The following is a 17,459-nucleotide window of genomic DNA, read 5'->3' on the forward strand; positions in this document are numbered from 1 at the left end:
AAGCACCAATGTATTCAATTTTTAAAGAAATGTGTTCATCTCAGATATCTCAAAGCAACCGTATAAACCTGTATATTAATGAAATGTTTTTTGAAGCTTCTATATCTGATGGCCTAGCTGCCAAAATTATACTGAGATCTCAAAATACTTTGGTGTCCCTAGTATCGGGATGTGTGCACACCCTTAATGTGAATGTGTCTAGAAGAACTGTGCTTGTGCACAGTTGCCTTGCATGCTTCTGTCTTGGAATGCTGCACATCTGAGATGCCTCAATATTTCTCCTTTAAGATGCTGCTCCCAAATACAAGAGCTTTCAATGAGCGTGTTTATTGTGTAGATGTAATTGGTGAAAACTTTTCAAGTTTGAGCATAGAGTTGTGTCTGTGTGTGTGCTCCAGTACTGATGAACAATACCTCTTGCAGAACCATGGATACTGTAGGAACTTCACTGGTTTAACAAATATTTCATGGTGCTCTTAACTCCCCTGGGAAAGGAAAGTTAACAGCAATTTCAAATGTTGTCTTTTGAGTAATAGTTAAACATAAGCAATTAGTTGCAACTCATGACTACCTTACCTAAAAGGTCAACAATGTGAAGCATATGCATGGAAAATACCGTTTCAGGGAGAAGTAAATAGGTTTTAGTTCCGGAAGTCAAAACTGACTTAAGATTACAGACTCTTGGAGTTAGTATTGGGGGGGGGTCTTTAATCTTACTAATTGGGCTATTTTTGTAACTGAATAGTAGATGGCTCCTTTGTTGGGCAAGGAGTACAGCAGAGCCTACTAGTCAGACTTTTAAATCCTTATGTTCAGTTAGTGATTATCTATAAGGTGTGGAGATAAACGAAGAAGGGAACAAAATTAAATACAGATTCATGAAGGGGAAAAAGTATTTTTTACAAGAGGAATAGTAAATCTCATGTGTCTGAGCTTCAGGAAGATTACTTTTGAAGTGTCAAAAGCAGAAAGATGGCAGTTCAGGAATGAGGAAATGTGTAGGGTACTGGATGGTGGGATACAGTGGCTGACATTTCCATTTTAATTTCAGTTGAAGTTTTGGTAAGAGTCTTAGCTTACTTTCAGGACTACATTTCAATTTTTTAATAAAAAACAGAGGATTGTGCTGGTAATACAAAGTTGGGAGGCATCATCTGTTCTTTTCTGTTTTCTTCACAGGTCAGCATAGCTGCATTGTCAGTGTTCTTTCACATTCAGCAGCAACCAGTTAGGATAGGAAGACTCTCTCAATAGGCTTGATAAGCATTTTCATATCCTTACAGCTGCTGTGTCTGGCTTTGCCAGGTTCACTTGGCTCATCATTGCATGCGTTAGTAACTTGGACATTGACAAGCAGGAGGTATCTTAGCTTATTATTGTGCATTACATTCTTAAAATATATATATATATTTGAAAGGTAGTTCTTGCTCATCTGGAGTAGTACACAAGAAATTTGAGGACGTGAGAGCTGAAATAATTGCAAGCAGATAGTAACATAGAGCTTTTAAAGGTCAGAGCATTAAAGTTACCACTCTCTTTTTGTGCCATTCATTAGCTGACCACAGGCAATATATTTCATGACCTGAAGGAAATAAATATATATGGCCTTGTGTTTCCCCAGTTTGCATGGAAAAAGAAAACTACACAGATGATGAGTAGCGCTTGAGCAGTACTTACGTGGAGCAAACAGTTCACGGTACTACAAGTTCTACTCCCTTTCACTTCTGTTGTATGTTTTTAAAAGGCAATGTCTGGCAATGGATCCGAGTTTATAACAAAATAATAATGGAAGACAGCTGTTTCCAATATGATATGATTTAAATCATATCAATTTGTATATCTCACTCTCCTTTTCTTATCATCAGATAATAGTATCGCCACAGTAAGGTGATGTATTCCTTCAAATAAAAAAACCCACCCTGTCTTTCAGGATAGTGACTGACCTTTTACTTATTTCTGAGATGTGTGTGTATCTCTGGCATTCCAGGCTAAATAAAAGAATTGTCTGCTTTTCCCAGTGTCTGAAAAGTTACACAGGATTTTGACAAGAAACATCTTTTCATGTACTTTTTAGAAAAGGAAAAATAAAGATTTTGGCACTTAATGTTTTTTGAACTAACTCTTTGGCAAGTATAATTATTTGAGATTTTTCCCATAGCAGTGTAATAAACTCAAAGTCTTAAACAGACAAACTTTAGACATTCAAATACAGAAAGAAATCATGGATATATCTCTTCCCGTGCGTTTTACTTTCTCTTCCCTAGGTTATAATCTTCTAGGGAGGAAAAAAATACCACAGATAATTTTATGTATTGTCTCACTAAATCGAAAATAACGAAAATTTATCAGAACTGCTTGAATGTAAGAGTATTTTTACAAGATTGATTTGAAAATTGAGAAATAAAGCAGGTACAGACTGTATAAAACAAGAGAAGAGGCCTGTCTAGTACAAGGAGAGTGATTCTTTGGGACTTGTATCTAGTCTTGTTGCTTTGCAAATGATGCCGGAGTGAGTTGCTCTGGATAGGGTGCAGTTTATGCAAGAGAACAAGCAACTGTTAGCTGAGCAGGTTAGTAACATACTGAGGTTGCAGAAGAATACTGAAATGAATTAGAAAATTAACTCAGAAGACTCTTAAGAAAGCAAAGGAAGGAATTTTAGCTTTATGACAGGTGAAATTTGCAGTCATATTCAGTTCATAAATTATGAATTGAATGTATATGAAATATCTGTGGCCAGTTCTTAGTTTCCATATTGCTTTAAGAGGAAATTCCGGTTGCTCATTTCAAAAAGTGCATTAAACAAAGTGGATCTGAGTTGCATGTTTTACAATTATTATCATATAGAAGATAAAGAGTCTTAAGAAAACATTTTCCTGAAAGTTAATAATTCTGCTTTCTTTGCTTTGTGCTGGCACAAGTACTTAAGTCTACACACTGAACATGTTTGGGGAGCTGACAGGAATTAAAACTTGTTTCTTGCTGATTAGGATTAGCTCTGGTCCTGGATTTTCTCAAGGTCCTAGTAGCCCTTACTCCATAAATGTTAGTTAAAGGTGATAAAGAACAAACATTAGGAAAATGGCTGTGCAGAGTACAAGTGAAGCTACTAGTAAGCACAGAATCACAGCTTCTTTAAACTCAGTCGTGTCAGTAATGCTGAAAAAAGAAAAGAAAATACTACTGTCTTTATGGGAGTTTGATTTAGACTTTTTTATCGATGAAGGTGTAATTCAGTATTTTGGATTACTGCAACCCATAGGAGTGGTATAAGCCATTTTCCATACTGGAAGCACTGGATAAAATCCTTTTCACTGTATTTTCAGTCCTTGTTCTTTAAAGCACATTAAAACTTGCACTGCAGAGGGAAATTGAAAAAGCTGTTCCTTCTCGGTTTGTGTAAGTCTGTGCAAAGCTGTTCTTTCCACCATGGAGTTGCATGTGGAACAATGAATGAAGATGTTGCTAACCCGTAAATTGGAGGAGATGGAAAGACAGGGCAGTGAGTTGGGGTCATCTCTGCCCTGTGTATCTTGGTCTGTTGTAGGAGCTGGCAATGGTCTTGTTTTTGTTGGGTTCCCCCCCCCCCCCCCGAGTGATGGAAACTGTAAACAATAAAGACTGTGATGTTTGCCTGTGCAAGAAACTAGAATTACTAATTGAAATGATCTGTATACTGCGCTGCTTCTTCCAGCTACTTCTCAGGTTTTCTGTTTTGAAATTGTGATGATACCTCATAACAAGAGAGGGGCAATGAAGTCATTGAATTCATAGTACTGCCTCAAGGATCTTGATCAGAACTGGTGTTTTGTGGGGAAGGGCAGGTTGTATGCCATTTGAAGAGTTGAATATCTATAATTATATCAGCTAACATCAGAAAAAAAAAAAGTCCAAGAGCTAGAAGTGGTTTTCTTTTAAATAAAAGCCAAGACTTCTGTGGGCTGTAGGCTCATGGGTCAGGCTCCAGGGTCAATTTTCTGGCCTGAATCAGTGTATTGGGACATGGTTTTGCATATATTTTTGTTCACATGCATGTACAGGAGGATGTTGATGTCATCTTTGGCACAAAATTAGCTCTGTTCTACTAACTGATACCACTGTCTTGATGAATACCTCTTTCTGAGGTATTCTGTGTTTTAGGTAATCATAAGTCTCTATTTCAAGTCTAGATCTTCAACAAAATACAAGCAGTGACAAAATAAATATTTTCACAAGCTGCTAATTCTTAAATCAAAGCATGTTTTACAGTAAAGTATAAGTGCTGTGATAATAGATTTTACATGAAGTTGGAAATTTATCAGGATACCAAAAGTCCGGGTGGCTTTTGATTTAGACAATCAACCAAAATTTTTTGTTCAAGTGTAAAGTGTTACAACATCACAAATTAAATACTGAGCAGTCACATTTTAGACTAACGTCTACCTTATGTTCTTGCAGTTGGCAGCGGTGTGATGTAAATAACCAAAACTCCTTTAACTTTTGTGATGCTAGTACTTATTAAACCTGGAAGGGCTATTCCTGTACTGAACTACTTGCTGGTCACATTGACAGGTGAAAAAATGTCAGGGTTCTTTTACTTAAAAATTACAAATGAGTTTTGATTCCAGGCCGTTTGAAGTGAAAGATTGAGAGCTTGGCTTAGGTGCTTCAATGATACACTCAGTATTTAACTGTGTTTGGATGGGAATAAAGACAATGTCAAAACTTAAAAAATCCATGTCACTGAACACCCTAGGGTGTCACACCCTCCTGGATAACTATTTTTATAATTATGTAACATTATTTAGCTTAACTATTTAGATAATATGTGGATTTGATGGGTTTGTGTTGTTTAAGAGTATAGGTGTTAACCATCGTATTCTGTGGTTGGTGTCTATGGGTTTACAAACATAATAAATGTGAAGTCTTGCCTCTTTTTTTTGTTGGGATTTAAATTGCCTTACTTTCTGCTGCACTGAAGGGAAACACAACAGTCCTATCTGAGAAAGGAGGGGCATTGGTGTAGCTACTCTAATATGAAGCATGATGTTTTGTTTGCATTCATGTAACAGTTTGGCAATAATTCCCATGCATACAAAGTAGCACGACTCCAGAACATACCAAATTTGATAGGAGTCCATGAGAGAGGTTATAACTTGTAAGTTCTCTCATATTATTGTAAATTCTTATTATCCCCACCATCAATAAATATCTGAAATCATCTCCTCCATCCACCAAAAAAGTATACACTTTTTCAAATTGTATAAATTATTCCCTGTTTGGTTTGGCTTATTCCAGTACTGTTGAATTTAAGCTTCTTGTACACCACAGAGTACACATTTTGCTATGTAAAATTTTCAGATGCCATGAAGCTGAGTTTTGAACTTTACTCACATGGTATGCTAGCTAAAAATGTTCACCATGTATGTTAGCCAATGTGGTTGTCTTTGGTTTTTCAGAGTAATTGATAATGTGGAATTTAGAAAAGGAGTAGTTTTCTTCCAGAGGAACCATAAGACTCACGTAAGTCTTTTTGAGTTGTTACAGAAATACTTTACAGATAACACATCTTAAGGTTGCCATCTCTGAAACTATGTTAATTTCTTAAATTTACTTATACTCCCTTTGGTTATGTAGCTTATTTGTCCAATTTGTTTTTTTCAGGTAACAAAATCGTTTGGTTTGAGAACAAAAAAATTATCATAGTCCCAAAGCAAGAAAAATGTAACTGAAAGATTTGTCTTAATACGATAACTTGTGTATGTATTTGCACGTATGTGAATTACCTATATATTTATTTAAAACAGAAAAACTTCTTTATCCTTGAAGTGTTGCTAGAGGTTATGCCCCTGCCCCATCCAGTTCAGTAGTTGGGTATGTGAAGGAGACTTCACTTAGTCTTTTTTTTTTCTAGGAGATTTGTCAAGACAAAGTGTTCCAGAGTCACTGCTGCAATACCTTAGTTCCTTTGCTCAGACTGCTGCATCTTCCATCATCACTACTGGCAATCTTTGTTGACATTCAGTTCTTGGTATTTTCCGCTAACAATCCTCATGTAGATGGGCTTTCTACCCAGCGGTTGAATCTAACGAACCTTGACCGCACAGTCGTGGTTGCAGCATTGCTGCCTGGTGACATTGTGCATAAGCTGCTCTTGAATACCTGGTTTGATGTAGGTGCTCTTTGTATATGAGTCTTGTGGCTGACTGCCTTCAGTTTGCAGGTAGTCTCCCATTCAAAATGTTTCTTACTCTGAATGATCCCTCATGGTCTCCATGCAGACCCATTATAGCTACACATTACTCCTGACATAGCATATTAAACCACATTACCGTAATACACCTAATCTGCCATGCTGCAGTCCATACTTAGGGGTTGTTGACATTCCAAGGCATTTAGCAGAGTTTAGTAAGTAATGTCAGCTGCTTTTCTCCTGAGCCTGTCTTTAGGATGTCTTTGTTCTGGATCAAGTTATGGTATATGTCTTCTTCCCTTCAGTGCCTTTAATCCTAAGCATCCAACTCTAAACCAGTCCAGAGTAGTCAGTGGAACCTGATTTGACTGAAATCACAGTGTCAGGCTTATTAAAGGCATACAGCATCTCTTTGCGTCTTCCTTTATATGATGATACCAAACTTGGGATCCCCAGCTCATTTTCATTTGTTCATAATCCATCTAATGATACAAGCTATGAATGGCTCTGGTCATTAGAGCATGCCTGCCTTCTTCACAGGGCAGAATCTTAAGTCAATAAAAAGGTTCTTAAATCATGTGCATGATTGATATGGGAGACCTGCTTCACTGATTTTCTTATGTTATCCTCTTTATTGACTGTAGCCTTCACTTTCTTTTGAAATTTCTGTTGGTGCTAACAGAATTGTAGCCATCCTTCACCACCTTTGAATAAAGCCTGCCCTGTTTTCTTGAATCAGACCCTTTGATGGTTCCTGTGAAAACAGCTGCCCTTCTGGATCAATCAGTTACTGACAGGTCCTGGAAGAGTGGGTAGTGGGGTTGTGCAACCGAAGGGGAGCCCTGCCTTTGTGGAAATGTGCTCCATGTGAACATGAAGTGGCAGAGTGATCTCACTGAGAAGTGCTGTCACTCCTGAACCTGGCTATTCGCATGGAGCTCAGTCATCACTTAGCTACCTCTGCTGCTGTGGAAGTTGACTTCATGAAGGGCATTCTTGCAGCTACTGTTGGCGTGCTGCTCCTAAAGACTCATCTCCAGATAACTTGATTGTATCATGCTTGTTGCTTGGACTCTTCTCCTCTGTGGATGTGCTTGAGGAAAGTCACTGAAATAGAGGTTTTGCTAGTAACTGGAGTGGTTTGAGAGGTGCAGCTTACCTGTGTGACCACTGTCTGTCACTTTCCCTGCCTCTTAGTCCCTTGGGCTTAGCAGGGAATGGAAGTGGTGGTCCCGGGCACATTCTGATGTATTCAAGTAAGCTTGCCCTTATCCTGATACCTACAGGGGTAAGAATCTGATCTTAACAGCTGAAGAAACATGTAGGTGTGGACTGTACATGTGAAACTCTGGTTAATAGTACATAATTCCTTCTTCTAGTATGAAACATATTTTTAACACAGCTTTGGTATTGCAGGGCTAGTTTTAGCAAAGAAGGTTGCTTGGTATAATTTTTGAAAGTAGGAAAGCATCCTCTGGTGTGTGCATTGCTACCACAATGTTTATGTAAGCATTCTGATAAAGACTGAAAAAAATAAAATGTATTGTTTAATATGGCTAAATATTTTCCACAGTTTAAATCACAGATATAATACTTACTGATTTTTATTGTACAAATTGAAATTATTCCCTTTTTTTGAGCATTCTTGACCGTGTAAGCTGCTGCTGAAATAAAATGCCCATTTCAGTCTCACAGAAGAACAAAACTTTGCCGCTGTGCTCTGAATACAGTACTTGGCTTGATTAACAAGCATGTCCTGACTAGGGAGATAAATAACTTAATGAGGCCCAGGGCTGGGGGTAAAATTCTTTCTTTTTATGGTTGTAAGCAGAGCACAACAATGATTCATTAAGCAAAGCAGAATGAATTTAATTTTCTTTGTACAGTGGCAGTGCTGTATAGTCTGGGGACATCCAGACAAGGAAATCTGTCATACTGATGAATACTTCTGAAGGGTGTGGTAGGCGTAAGTACTTAATATAGTTCATGTAAAGGCTTGGAAGTGGCTGGTCTATATATACAAGATAAAAATAGCACTATTTAATGCTGAAATTAGTGCCACTACATTATAGTGCAAACTTCTCTGCTTGCTTTATACAATGTGTTTGCATCTGTACACGCCGCTTTTAAAGGACAGTATTGGTAGTAACAGTTCACCAAGGTACCAAATGTTTTTTGTTAGGTGGTGGATTCTGAGAATTTGCCAATGTGTTGATTATATCTACTTTTATTTTGGTTTTGGTTAACTACTGCTAAACCTCATATTTTCAACATTAAATTTGATTTGCTTCAATTTATCCTTATTAATCTGGACGTGGATGGAGTACTGTTGGTTGGGCTTTCATGAGTTCTACAAGTGCTTTTGTAGTTCTTCCCCAATCCAATTTTCCGGTATTAATGACTACATGATATTTCTGTAAAGTTCCTAATTATTCGGGAGATTTCCAGCTGGGTTCTGTCCTAATGGGCCTGCGATCTTCAGTATCCTCCCTTGTGCAGATCAGGTGGTGATACTGCCTATCAGATGGTGATACAGCCTCCTAGCCTGGAGGCTTTTTAGCATGCTGACTACCTATGAGGTCTCTCTTTCCTGCCTCGTGAAACTTGAGATCTTCTGATCTGGTTGTTACAGGTGTCCATGGTCACTTGTCATGGCTTGCTTCATGAATTGGTCTCTCTTTATGGGGGCAGTTGATTTCTTCTTTAGATTCTGGTGTTGCTGTCTGTCTTTGCAATGTCCGATTAGTATCCTTTTGATAATTTTTCAGTCACGCTTCTCAGATGACCAGTTGCTTAGTTACATCTCCCCGCTTCCTTCTCCTTCCTCACCCCCTTTCTTCTTCCTTCTCCTGCTCAACTCAACACTTTGAGACTTTCAGGATATGTTGTCCTGGCTTGGTAGCCAACTTTGAAATGCCCTTCACTTGTCAAAGCTTGCATTAATCTGGTTGCAGACTTCTGAACAGGACACTAGTAAAGGTAGATGGGCCACACATTCAAAATGGGATTTACATAGTAAACCTAGTGTTTCTGGTATTAAACAAGATTCATGACTTCATATATCAACTTCCTAAATATAAACTTATCTTACTGGCTGAAGCCATTTGGCAGATTTATGATGGCCAGGCCAGCTCTAGCAAGTTTGGACAATCAGCTGGATAAAACTGAATGGCAGTTTATGCAGCCTTGGTCTGATATGTTAGCTACCACTTGTTTGTTTGTGGGGTGTTTTTTTTAAATATTTAATCTAAAAGGAGAAATATGTTGTTTCAAATTAGTCAGGAAAGGGAAGTAATTCATGATGACAAGATTAGCTTTAACTGCAGTTACAAAGCTGACTCCCTGTTTGAGCTAGGTAGCATTCCAAGCTCACACAAAGAATTTTCCCAGCATATTTAAGAATCCATATGAACAGTAAGCTATGCTGAATGTTTTATTACCATGCTTGTCCCTCTTTTATTCATAATGTCACCAACAACTTGTTTTCACATTTCCCCTTTGCAGGGAGAATTGTTTCTTTTTAAGCAAGTGTAAAATTGGTTATGCTGTAATATTTCTTTAACAAAAACCATTTGTGTGTTGTTTTCTCTTGTGCAAAAATAAAAGTCATACCCAAGCACTTAAAAGAAGGAAAAGTTTATTCCTTAAGGAAGAAGTATTACACAAGTATGCTTTTTATTTTAAATTTTCTATAGTACTGTACTGTGCAAGGTGCTGCATTGATCGTTCTGCTGTATTCTTAACAAGAAACAACATCAAGTTAAGTAGAAAGGGGTTTCTTCTGCAAGTCTATGCCATTCATGTAAACCTGAAGCTTGTCCTGTTTGTTCTTTTAATGTGAATACTTCTATCAGCTGGACGAGGGGAAGAAATCACTGCCTGTTCCACCCAAAATACTGCTTCACACACTCCAAAGAGTGAAGGATGTAAAGTATACTTTCACAGGCTGTTTTTTCTTCAGCTTTGCCGTTTTACCACTGGCATCCTTAAACATATCATCTATGACAAATCAATAACTGAAATCATAGTATATCTCGTTATGCGAGTATTTGGGCAGAGGGAGACTTTTTACTGGAGTTTCTTTCAAGATTCTTTGAAGCCGACTCCTTTGTTCTGATCTGATTATTCTAATGCATTGATCAAAATTGCCAAATGGTACCGAAATGGATGTTTGCTAACATTGTTAGCTTGTTTATCCTCCTTTGTGGCTTCTTTAATGCTTCTGCTATATTTTACTCTTCCTTGATTTCTCTGCCATGATCTGTGGTGCTTTTTTGCTGCCGTTAGGAGAGCATCATATTGGGTGTTACAGTAAAACAGACTCTTTCAGTTGGGTTCAAGGTGCCAGTAGGGAGCACTAGATGCTGCAGAAGCATCTTCTGCTGCAGCGGAAAGGTAGAGTATTTAACTTCTTTTAAGGTGACTGTGTATTAAGACCTCCTTTAAAACCAAAATAGGTTTTAATGCAACAGTTTGCCAAAAATGGTATATTTCTTACCTGTTATGTCCTTGATTGCGATACCTTTGGTCTGTGTTTTGTTTGTGCTATAACCTGGCGGCAGTATTGTGACTGCAAATAACCAGTTTTCTGATTCAGTTTAATATTGTTGACATTTTTTATTGAGAGGGTTTATTTTGGACACTGCCAAATATGAGAATTTTAAGTATGTTCTTAATGGTACTAGCTAACTCCGTACAGATATCTAACATAGACAGGGCAATGCTGAATTTAACTTATGCTAAACTTAGTAGAGTTGAAGACGGGAATAAACCTAGTTTTGTTTTGTCTTATCTTTTAATGTGACTGACTTGCCTTTCCTGAAGAATTAATGTTTGGTTTTCTTACTTTCTAATACATAAAGCCAGAGACAACTTGCTCAAAGTCCAATTTTATCATTTGAGCTGCATTATATCCCAGACATAGCAAGTTCATTAAGATTTTTACATTTGCATGTTAAAAATTAAACAAGATTTTAGTATTTGCATGTTAAAATGAGTTGAGAACCACTTTGTTCTGTGTTTTGTTCAGGTATGTGGGGGATTCTGTAGCAGAAGAGCTTTATTGTCCAGAGGGCTCTGAACCAATACTGTCAAAATTGTTTTAATTACAGCTGATGTTAATAAAAAGGGGAATTGTGACTTTTGCTAAATGGCCTTGACGGTATGAGCTATGTAAAATGCTTTCACACTGACAAACCTGATTTCCGTCTGTGATGAAATAGCTGGTTCTGCAGATGAGGGGATAGCAGCAGATGTTTTTCTGCCTGACATCAGCGAGGCCTTGTACTTCGTCTTCCATAGTATCCTTATAAACAAAAACATGAAATAGTCCACTTATCCAAGCAATATAATAAGGTGGCTGAATTGTGCGTCTCAAAGACTTGTGCTTGGTAGTATGAAGTGCAGATAGGAGCTGGCTACTTGTGGCATCCTATCACTGGAGCATATACTCTCTAACTTCTTTATTAGTGAACTGGATGAGGGGACAGAGTGCATCCTCAGCACGTTTGCAGATGATACCGAATTGATGGTAGCAGTCGATACACGGGAGGTCAGGGAGACTATTGAGGGGGACCTCAACAGCCTAGGGAAATGGGCTGACATGTAGTTCAGCTAAGGCAAGCACAAAGCCCTGCGTGTGGGAGGGAGTAGCCCCATGCACCGGTAGCGGCTGGAGGCCGGTGGCTGGGGAGCGGCTCTGCGGACACCAACCCAGCTGTCCTGAACAGGCACCAGTGTGCCCTTGCGGCAGAGCGCCAGCCACATCCTCAGCTGTGCTAGCAAGAGTGTGGCCAGCAGGTCGAGGGAGATTAATCTCTTTATTCAGTAGCTGTGGGACTGCGTCTAGGTACTGGGAGGGGGTGGGGGGGATCACAATAAATGGTAGTCAAACACAGAAACAGGTTGCCCACAGAGGCTGTGGAGTCTCTGTCCTTCAGGTTACTCACAGCTTCATTGGATGTTGCTCCAAACAACTTACTCTAATGGCCCTGCTTCGAGCAGGGTGTCAGACAACCTAAATTGCTGTTACTCTGAGCTTTCTGCCTCTTATAACCCCAAGAACCAAACAGCAAAATTTATCATCTTAATATGACAGGCTGAAACCTGCAGCAGTTTGGTTTGCAATCCATTAAGCTGCCTCAGGCTTGAGAGCAGAGATCCAAGAGGACATGGTTTGGATGCTGGTAGGAGAACCTTACTAGCTACTCCACCTTAACGTTTGTCTGAGTCCCCTGGCCCTAACTGAAATGAATGGAAGCCTTTTGTACTTTGCGTGGTGGTGGTGATTCCATCATGCTCATGAGGTTTTTTTCCGAAATCACTGTTTGTAGGTATTCATGTGGCAAGTAGGAAAACAACTTTTTGACTAATGAGTTTTTTGGTGTATAAATGGTGTCTTTAAAATGCGTAGTTCATATTCCTTTCAGGACCATGTAAAAAGCGATGTCCTGAAGATATCTGTATTGGCAAGGTGGCAAGAGAGAAGAAAGGTAAAACTGTTCCTGAAAGTAGAGAAGTTAAAATAAAGGCTAATACTTTCAGATTTACTTGCTTTAGAAGCTGAACTGTAGAGGTGAATGTCTAAAAAAAGAGTTTTCAGTCCCTTAATTACGAATTTCTACAAAAAATGTTTAGTATGTATGTTCCCAGATATGTTCTTCAGGCTTCTGTATTCGGAAAATATGAATGTAAAATGAATTGTATGGTGATGCCATAGGGGGGAAGGGTCACTCATAGCATTTTTATATGATCAGAGAATGATTGTGTGTGGAGTTTAAGTTCCAGTTGTTAATGAAACAATAAATTTTAAGGGAAAAAAGCATGCTTTGAGAACATGTAATTCCTATTAAGGAGATAGATGTAATCATTAAGAAGGATAATCTACTAGTGAGGAGTATAAAACTAAAAACTTACATTTGTTCCTGAATTTTGGGGTTATTTTTCCTTTTCCTAAACAGACTTTGCTGGAATATGCAGAAAAGTGGAAAACATCGGAAGACCCTCTGCCCCTGTTAGAGGTGTATACAGTGGCTATCCGAAGTTATGTTAAAGCACGACCTTATCTTACCTCTGAGTGTGAAAATGTAGCCTTTGTGCTTGAACGTTTAGCACTGTGAGTATGTTTTTCAGTTACTAAAACCAACCTATATGGTATTAACTTTTCACTGCCTAAATGCTTTCCCAATCCAGTTCACAAGCTATAGAAATTCTAAATAGAATTCTTACATACAGCATTCTTCCTCATGGTGAATGCTGTATGTGAGGGAGAGTATCTTTGGTTGTGGAAATGGGGCAGTCTTGAGAAGGACTCCTGATCTAGGACAAGCCAACATCCCTGGCTTGAAACACTTTGCTACTATTGATCTGCATGCAATCTGAAAGTGCATCAATTTACACAGGCTGTTACAGGGTTGGACTTCAAAGAGAAATCCATTTTTTTTTTAAATCGGTGTCTTTTAAAGAATTTGCTTTTACAGTTTCTGCAAAGTGACCATGACCTTCTTTTCTTTATATGTTCAAAGAAAGCATACTGTCTTGTGACTTTGGCATTTCAAACAAATAACTATTTGGATACTAGAATAAAGAATTGTTGATTATACATTTTAAAAGCCAAAAATTGCCTCAAATAATATTCCCATTTGACTTCCAGAAGCTGTATTGAACTTCTACTGTGTCTGCCTCTTGATTTACCTGAAAATAAATGGGAAGAATTTCAGACTTTTGTACAGGTGAGTTTGATTCATGAAATGAAGACTTAATAGCTTTTAAGAATGGTTTGGAAACCTAGGGATATTAAGTATGTAGCATGTCTGAAGGCTTGTTTCCTGGTGGCTGATAAAGATCGAGGCCTTCAGCTGGAAATCCTAGGTACTGTGCAGTAATTGCTGTCAGTCATATCATTTGTCTGTCATAGTTTATGTAGCAGCTGAGGAGAAAAAAATATTTCAGATACTTGAAAGAAATCTCATGTTTTAAAAGATATTTGTCTATTAACACCGTTAGAAATGAAATAATACCATATAAGTCATTCTTTACTATTTATTGTTGTACATTTGAGACTTATGAATGAAAGATCTGTCGATACTGCAGGATCGTTAGATGTCCTACAGGGCACTAGCTGGTTAAGGATTAGAGCTCTGCTTTAAAGGAGGGTGTTGAAACCAGTTCAGCTCCTCAGTATTTATCAGAAATATGTAGTGGGAGGTCCTGCCTACAGTTAAAAAAAAAAAAAAGTGGGACTTAGGGAGAAGTAAGGAATAATAGATACAGTTACCTCAGGATTCTCAGCCTAAATAACGTAGGAAGATGCAAGGCTGCTTTTTAGAGAGAATTTTGTCTAGCAACTGCCTGATGTAAATCAGTTCTGAAGAAGTGTGTGTCATGCCGGGAGGTTCCACAGCCTTCCACAGCAGGTGGAAAAGTAAAAGAAAAGTGAAGAGAGAGAGATGAGCCCTTTCTTTTTTTTTTTTTTAAGGAACAGTGTTAGTTGTGTAAGTAGTTGCTACTTAAGCCACAGATTTTTGCAGGTATTTAGTTTGCTCCCAAGCATACATCTACTTCCAGAATTTATCCTAGTATCTAAATCCCGTAGAAACTATTTTAATTGATTTTAAGACTCCAGCCTGCCTTCATCATATTTGCATAGAACCATGCAGTGAGGTCTTACAGCTTAAATCTTTGACCTTTACAAAAATATTTTCTTCAGTGTCTCCAGTGCATAAAAATTGAGCTGCTGAAGTCTGAAAAGAGCAAGAGTTTAGGCAGCTGGTGCCAGACCAATATGTGGACCAGAGAATTTGCTCATTCATTTTTAAAAGGGAGGCCTATTTCAAAACTTAGTTTCAGAAATTTAAGAAGTAACCATGTTAATAAATCTCAAGGCGAGTTTGGGGCACTCAATTGTTTTGGTTTCTCAGCCTAAATCTTAGGTGACAGAGGCAGAAGTAAAACCTATATAGGCTGAATATTAAGATTGTTTTGTTACACATTTAACTCTTTTTCTGGTAAGGGTTTTTTTTTACATTAGGTATAAAGGAGTATAAAAGACACATATTCTTAATATCTTTTTTTAACAATACTTTGTTTTGTAAAATATATTCTTCAGGTGGCTCATAAAAACTTGATGGAAAATGGCAGCCGGGAACTGCACATTTTAACTACACTTACACAAGAGAAGGGAGTGTGGAAGAACCCAGTGTTGTGTGGTATTCTTTCCCAGGAACAGTTGGATCCAGATAAAGGTAAAATTTAAAACAATGATTGGGATAAAATATGCCTCACTTTTATAATACATTGAAATATTATTATGATATATGGAAGTCTTTTATTGAATATATAGTTTATGTGATAATTTATAAGCTATATAAATAAATACACTTGTAGCATTGTCTGAATTATTAAGACAGTATGTTCCTAGGAATATACAAAGAATTTAATGTTGGTATTTTGCATAAAACGTAATCATATCTGCAGATCTCTTGCCATTTTCTTTATAAACCATGTGAAGGGAGATTTTACGATGGGGTAAGTTGAGTACTGGTATAGAAAAATTATTTGACATAAAACAAAAAATACATATTTTTTTTTAATGAGAATGGCATTTACTCAGTTATGAAATGCAAAGAGGGCCATTACCGAAGATGCATTTAGACCGGAGTCTGAGAATGGCTAACAGCAGTTGCATAGTGATCAGCAGAGGCTTACAGTGATACTTTCCTGATGTATTATTTCCATTGTTAATGATTTGCAATACAGAAGTGGTATCCTTGTGTTAATAAGTCTTAGCTATTTTTTTGATTCTTTGCCTAACTGGTTTTAGAATCTGTATGAACTGTCACACGTAAGCATCTGTGGCAGAGTTATGCAGTTCTCATGTCAAGTAAAGTAGTTCCTCTTACTGTCTGCCTCCTTTTAGCCTGATGCCTGCTTATTTTGTGTGATATTCTCTATTTATTAAAAAGTAAACTATTCTCATGTCTTTTAATGAATGCATCATAAAACATGATTTGTCAGACTGCTGTCATATCCCATGTTCTTTCTTCTGTAGTGTCTATTCCATACCATCTTCTAGCTTTACTGTCCCATTCCTCCCATGTCCATATCGGGGACCAAAGGTTTATTCAGCAGTCAACATGTAGATGTACTGATTTTCTGCTTCATTCTGCATTCCTTTCGTAGTATTTCCTAACATTAGACTTGCCTCTTGACTGAGCATTGAACTGATTTATTCTTAAAACTGTCTGGTTTAGTCCCAATTTCTTTCTTAAGGAGTAGTACCTATTTCAGTGTTAGGATTTTCCCCTAATAGCCTATTTTTCTGTATGTACAGTTAGGATTGTGTTTTTTCCCAATGAAAATCACTTTGGGGTTTTTATCAACGTTTTAATTTTGTCTGTTATCCCATATCATGGGGTGCAATCCTCTTCAGTCTTTTATTGTTGGCATGTTTTTACTACCCTGCTTTTATCAGCATGTTTTGTCACCTTGTTCTCTACCCGCCTTTTCCAAACATTTATAAAAATACTGGACAGCAGAGGTCCTGGTACAGATCCTCAGGGAACCCACTGAGAGTTTGTTTTCTTTTTTCCTTTTTTCTTTGACTGATAGTTTATCCGTATAAGAATCTTCCTTTTACTACCAAGATAGGTTAGTATCTTTAGGGGCTTGAAGGACTTCCTTTAATGCCTTTAGAAAATTAATTGGATCTCCTTTATTCATATTATCACAACACCCTCAGAGAAGTCCAGTAAATGTATAATGTGATTATTTTTTTTTTTTTTTACAAAAGTTGTGCTTACTCTTCCATAACATTTGCATTTTGCTGCTTCTTTTAATAATTCATTATGCTTCTAATACAGATTTTGGGTTGATACGCAGTTCTCTGAGTCCCCCAGAGTACTTTTTTACTAGCTTCATACGAACTACCTTCTAGTCCTCTTGACAGTAAGGTACTTCTAAGAGAGAGGTTTAATTAATATTTTACTTGCCTTATATTTGAGGTTTTTTAAGAACTCCCTCATGAATCTGGTTTTGATGATTATTTAGTTTTATCAGTGTTTTCCTGGAAGTGTTTTATGGACATTTCAGGATTCCTTTTACTCCTGAATGTTGTTTACTCAGGATGCTTCTGCCTTGGACTTGACTGACTCCTGTTACAGTTATTACTTGTGTCAGTGGCAAGATTGTCATACTACATATCCATATTTTTGTTACTTAGTTGGCAAGCTGTTCTCTAGCTATTGTCATCCTCTGTAATACTGCATTTTTTGTGTCATCTTCTTGCTAA

General features: G+C 37.6%; 1 protein-coding gene across 5 annotated transcripts in view; it reads left to right on the forward strand.

The window, feature by feature from the left end:
* The window catches only part of ZNF292 (zinc finger protein 292), a 55,940-nt gene that overhangs the window by 17,660 nt on the left and 20,821 nt on the right, over positions 1-17,459 (forward strand). For 4 of the 5 annotated variants that reach the window (XM_075145437.1, XM_075145433.1, XM_075145431.1 and 1 more), the window contains exons 2-4: positions 13,132-13,286; positions 13,824-13,902; positions 15,279-15,414. Coding sequence is in view for 3 of the 5 variants with exons in the window: in XM_075145433.1 (XP_075001534.1) it covers positions 13,132-13,286; positions 13,824-13,902; positions 15,279-15,414 (370 nt within the window). In the remaining 2 variants the exon portion in view is untranslated. Of the gene's footprint in view, positions 1-13,131; positions 13,287-13,823; positions 13,903-15,278; positions 15,415-17,459 lie in introns of those variants that run through there. The other variant, XM_075145436.1, reaches the window with a different exon arrangement.

The sequence above is a fragment of the Calonectris borealis genome, chromosome 3 (assembly GCF_964195595.1).
Source record: "Calonectris borealis chromosome 3, bCalBor7.hap1.2, whole genome shotgun sequence".
NCBI classification, from domain to species: Eukaryota; Metazoa; Chordata; class Aves; order Procellariiformes; family Procellariidae; genus Calonectris; species Calonectris borealis.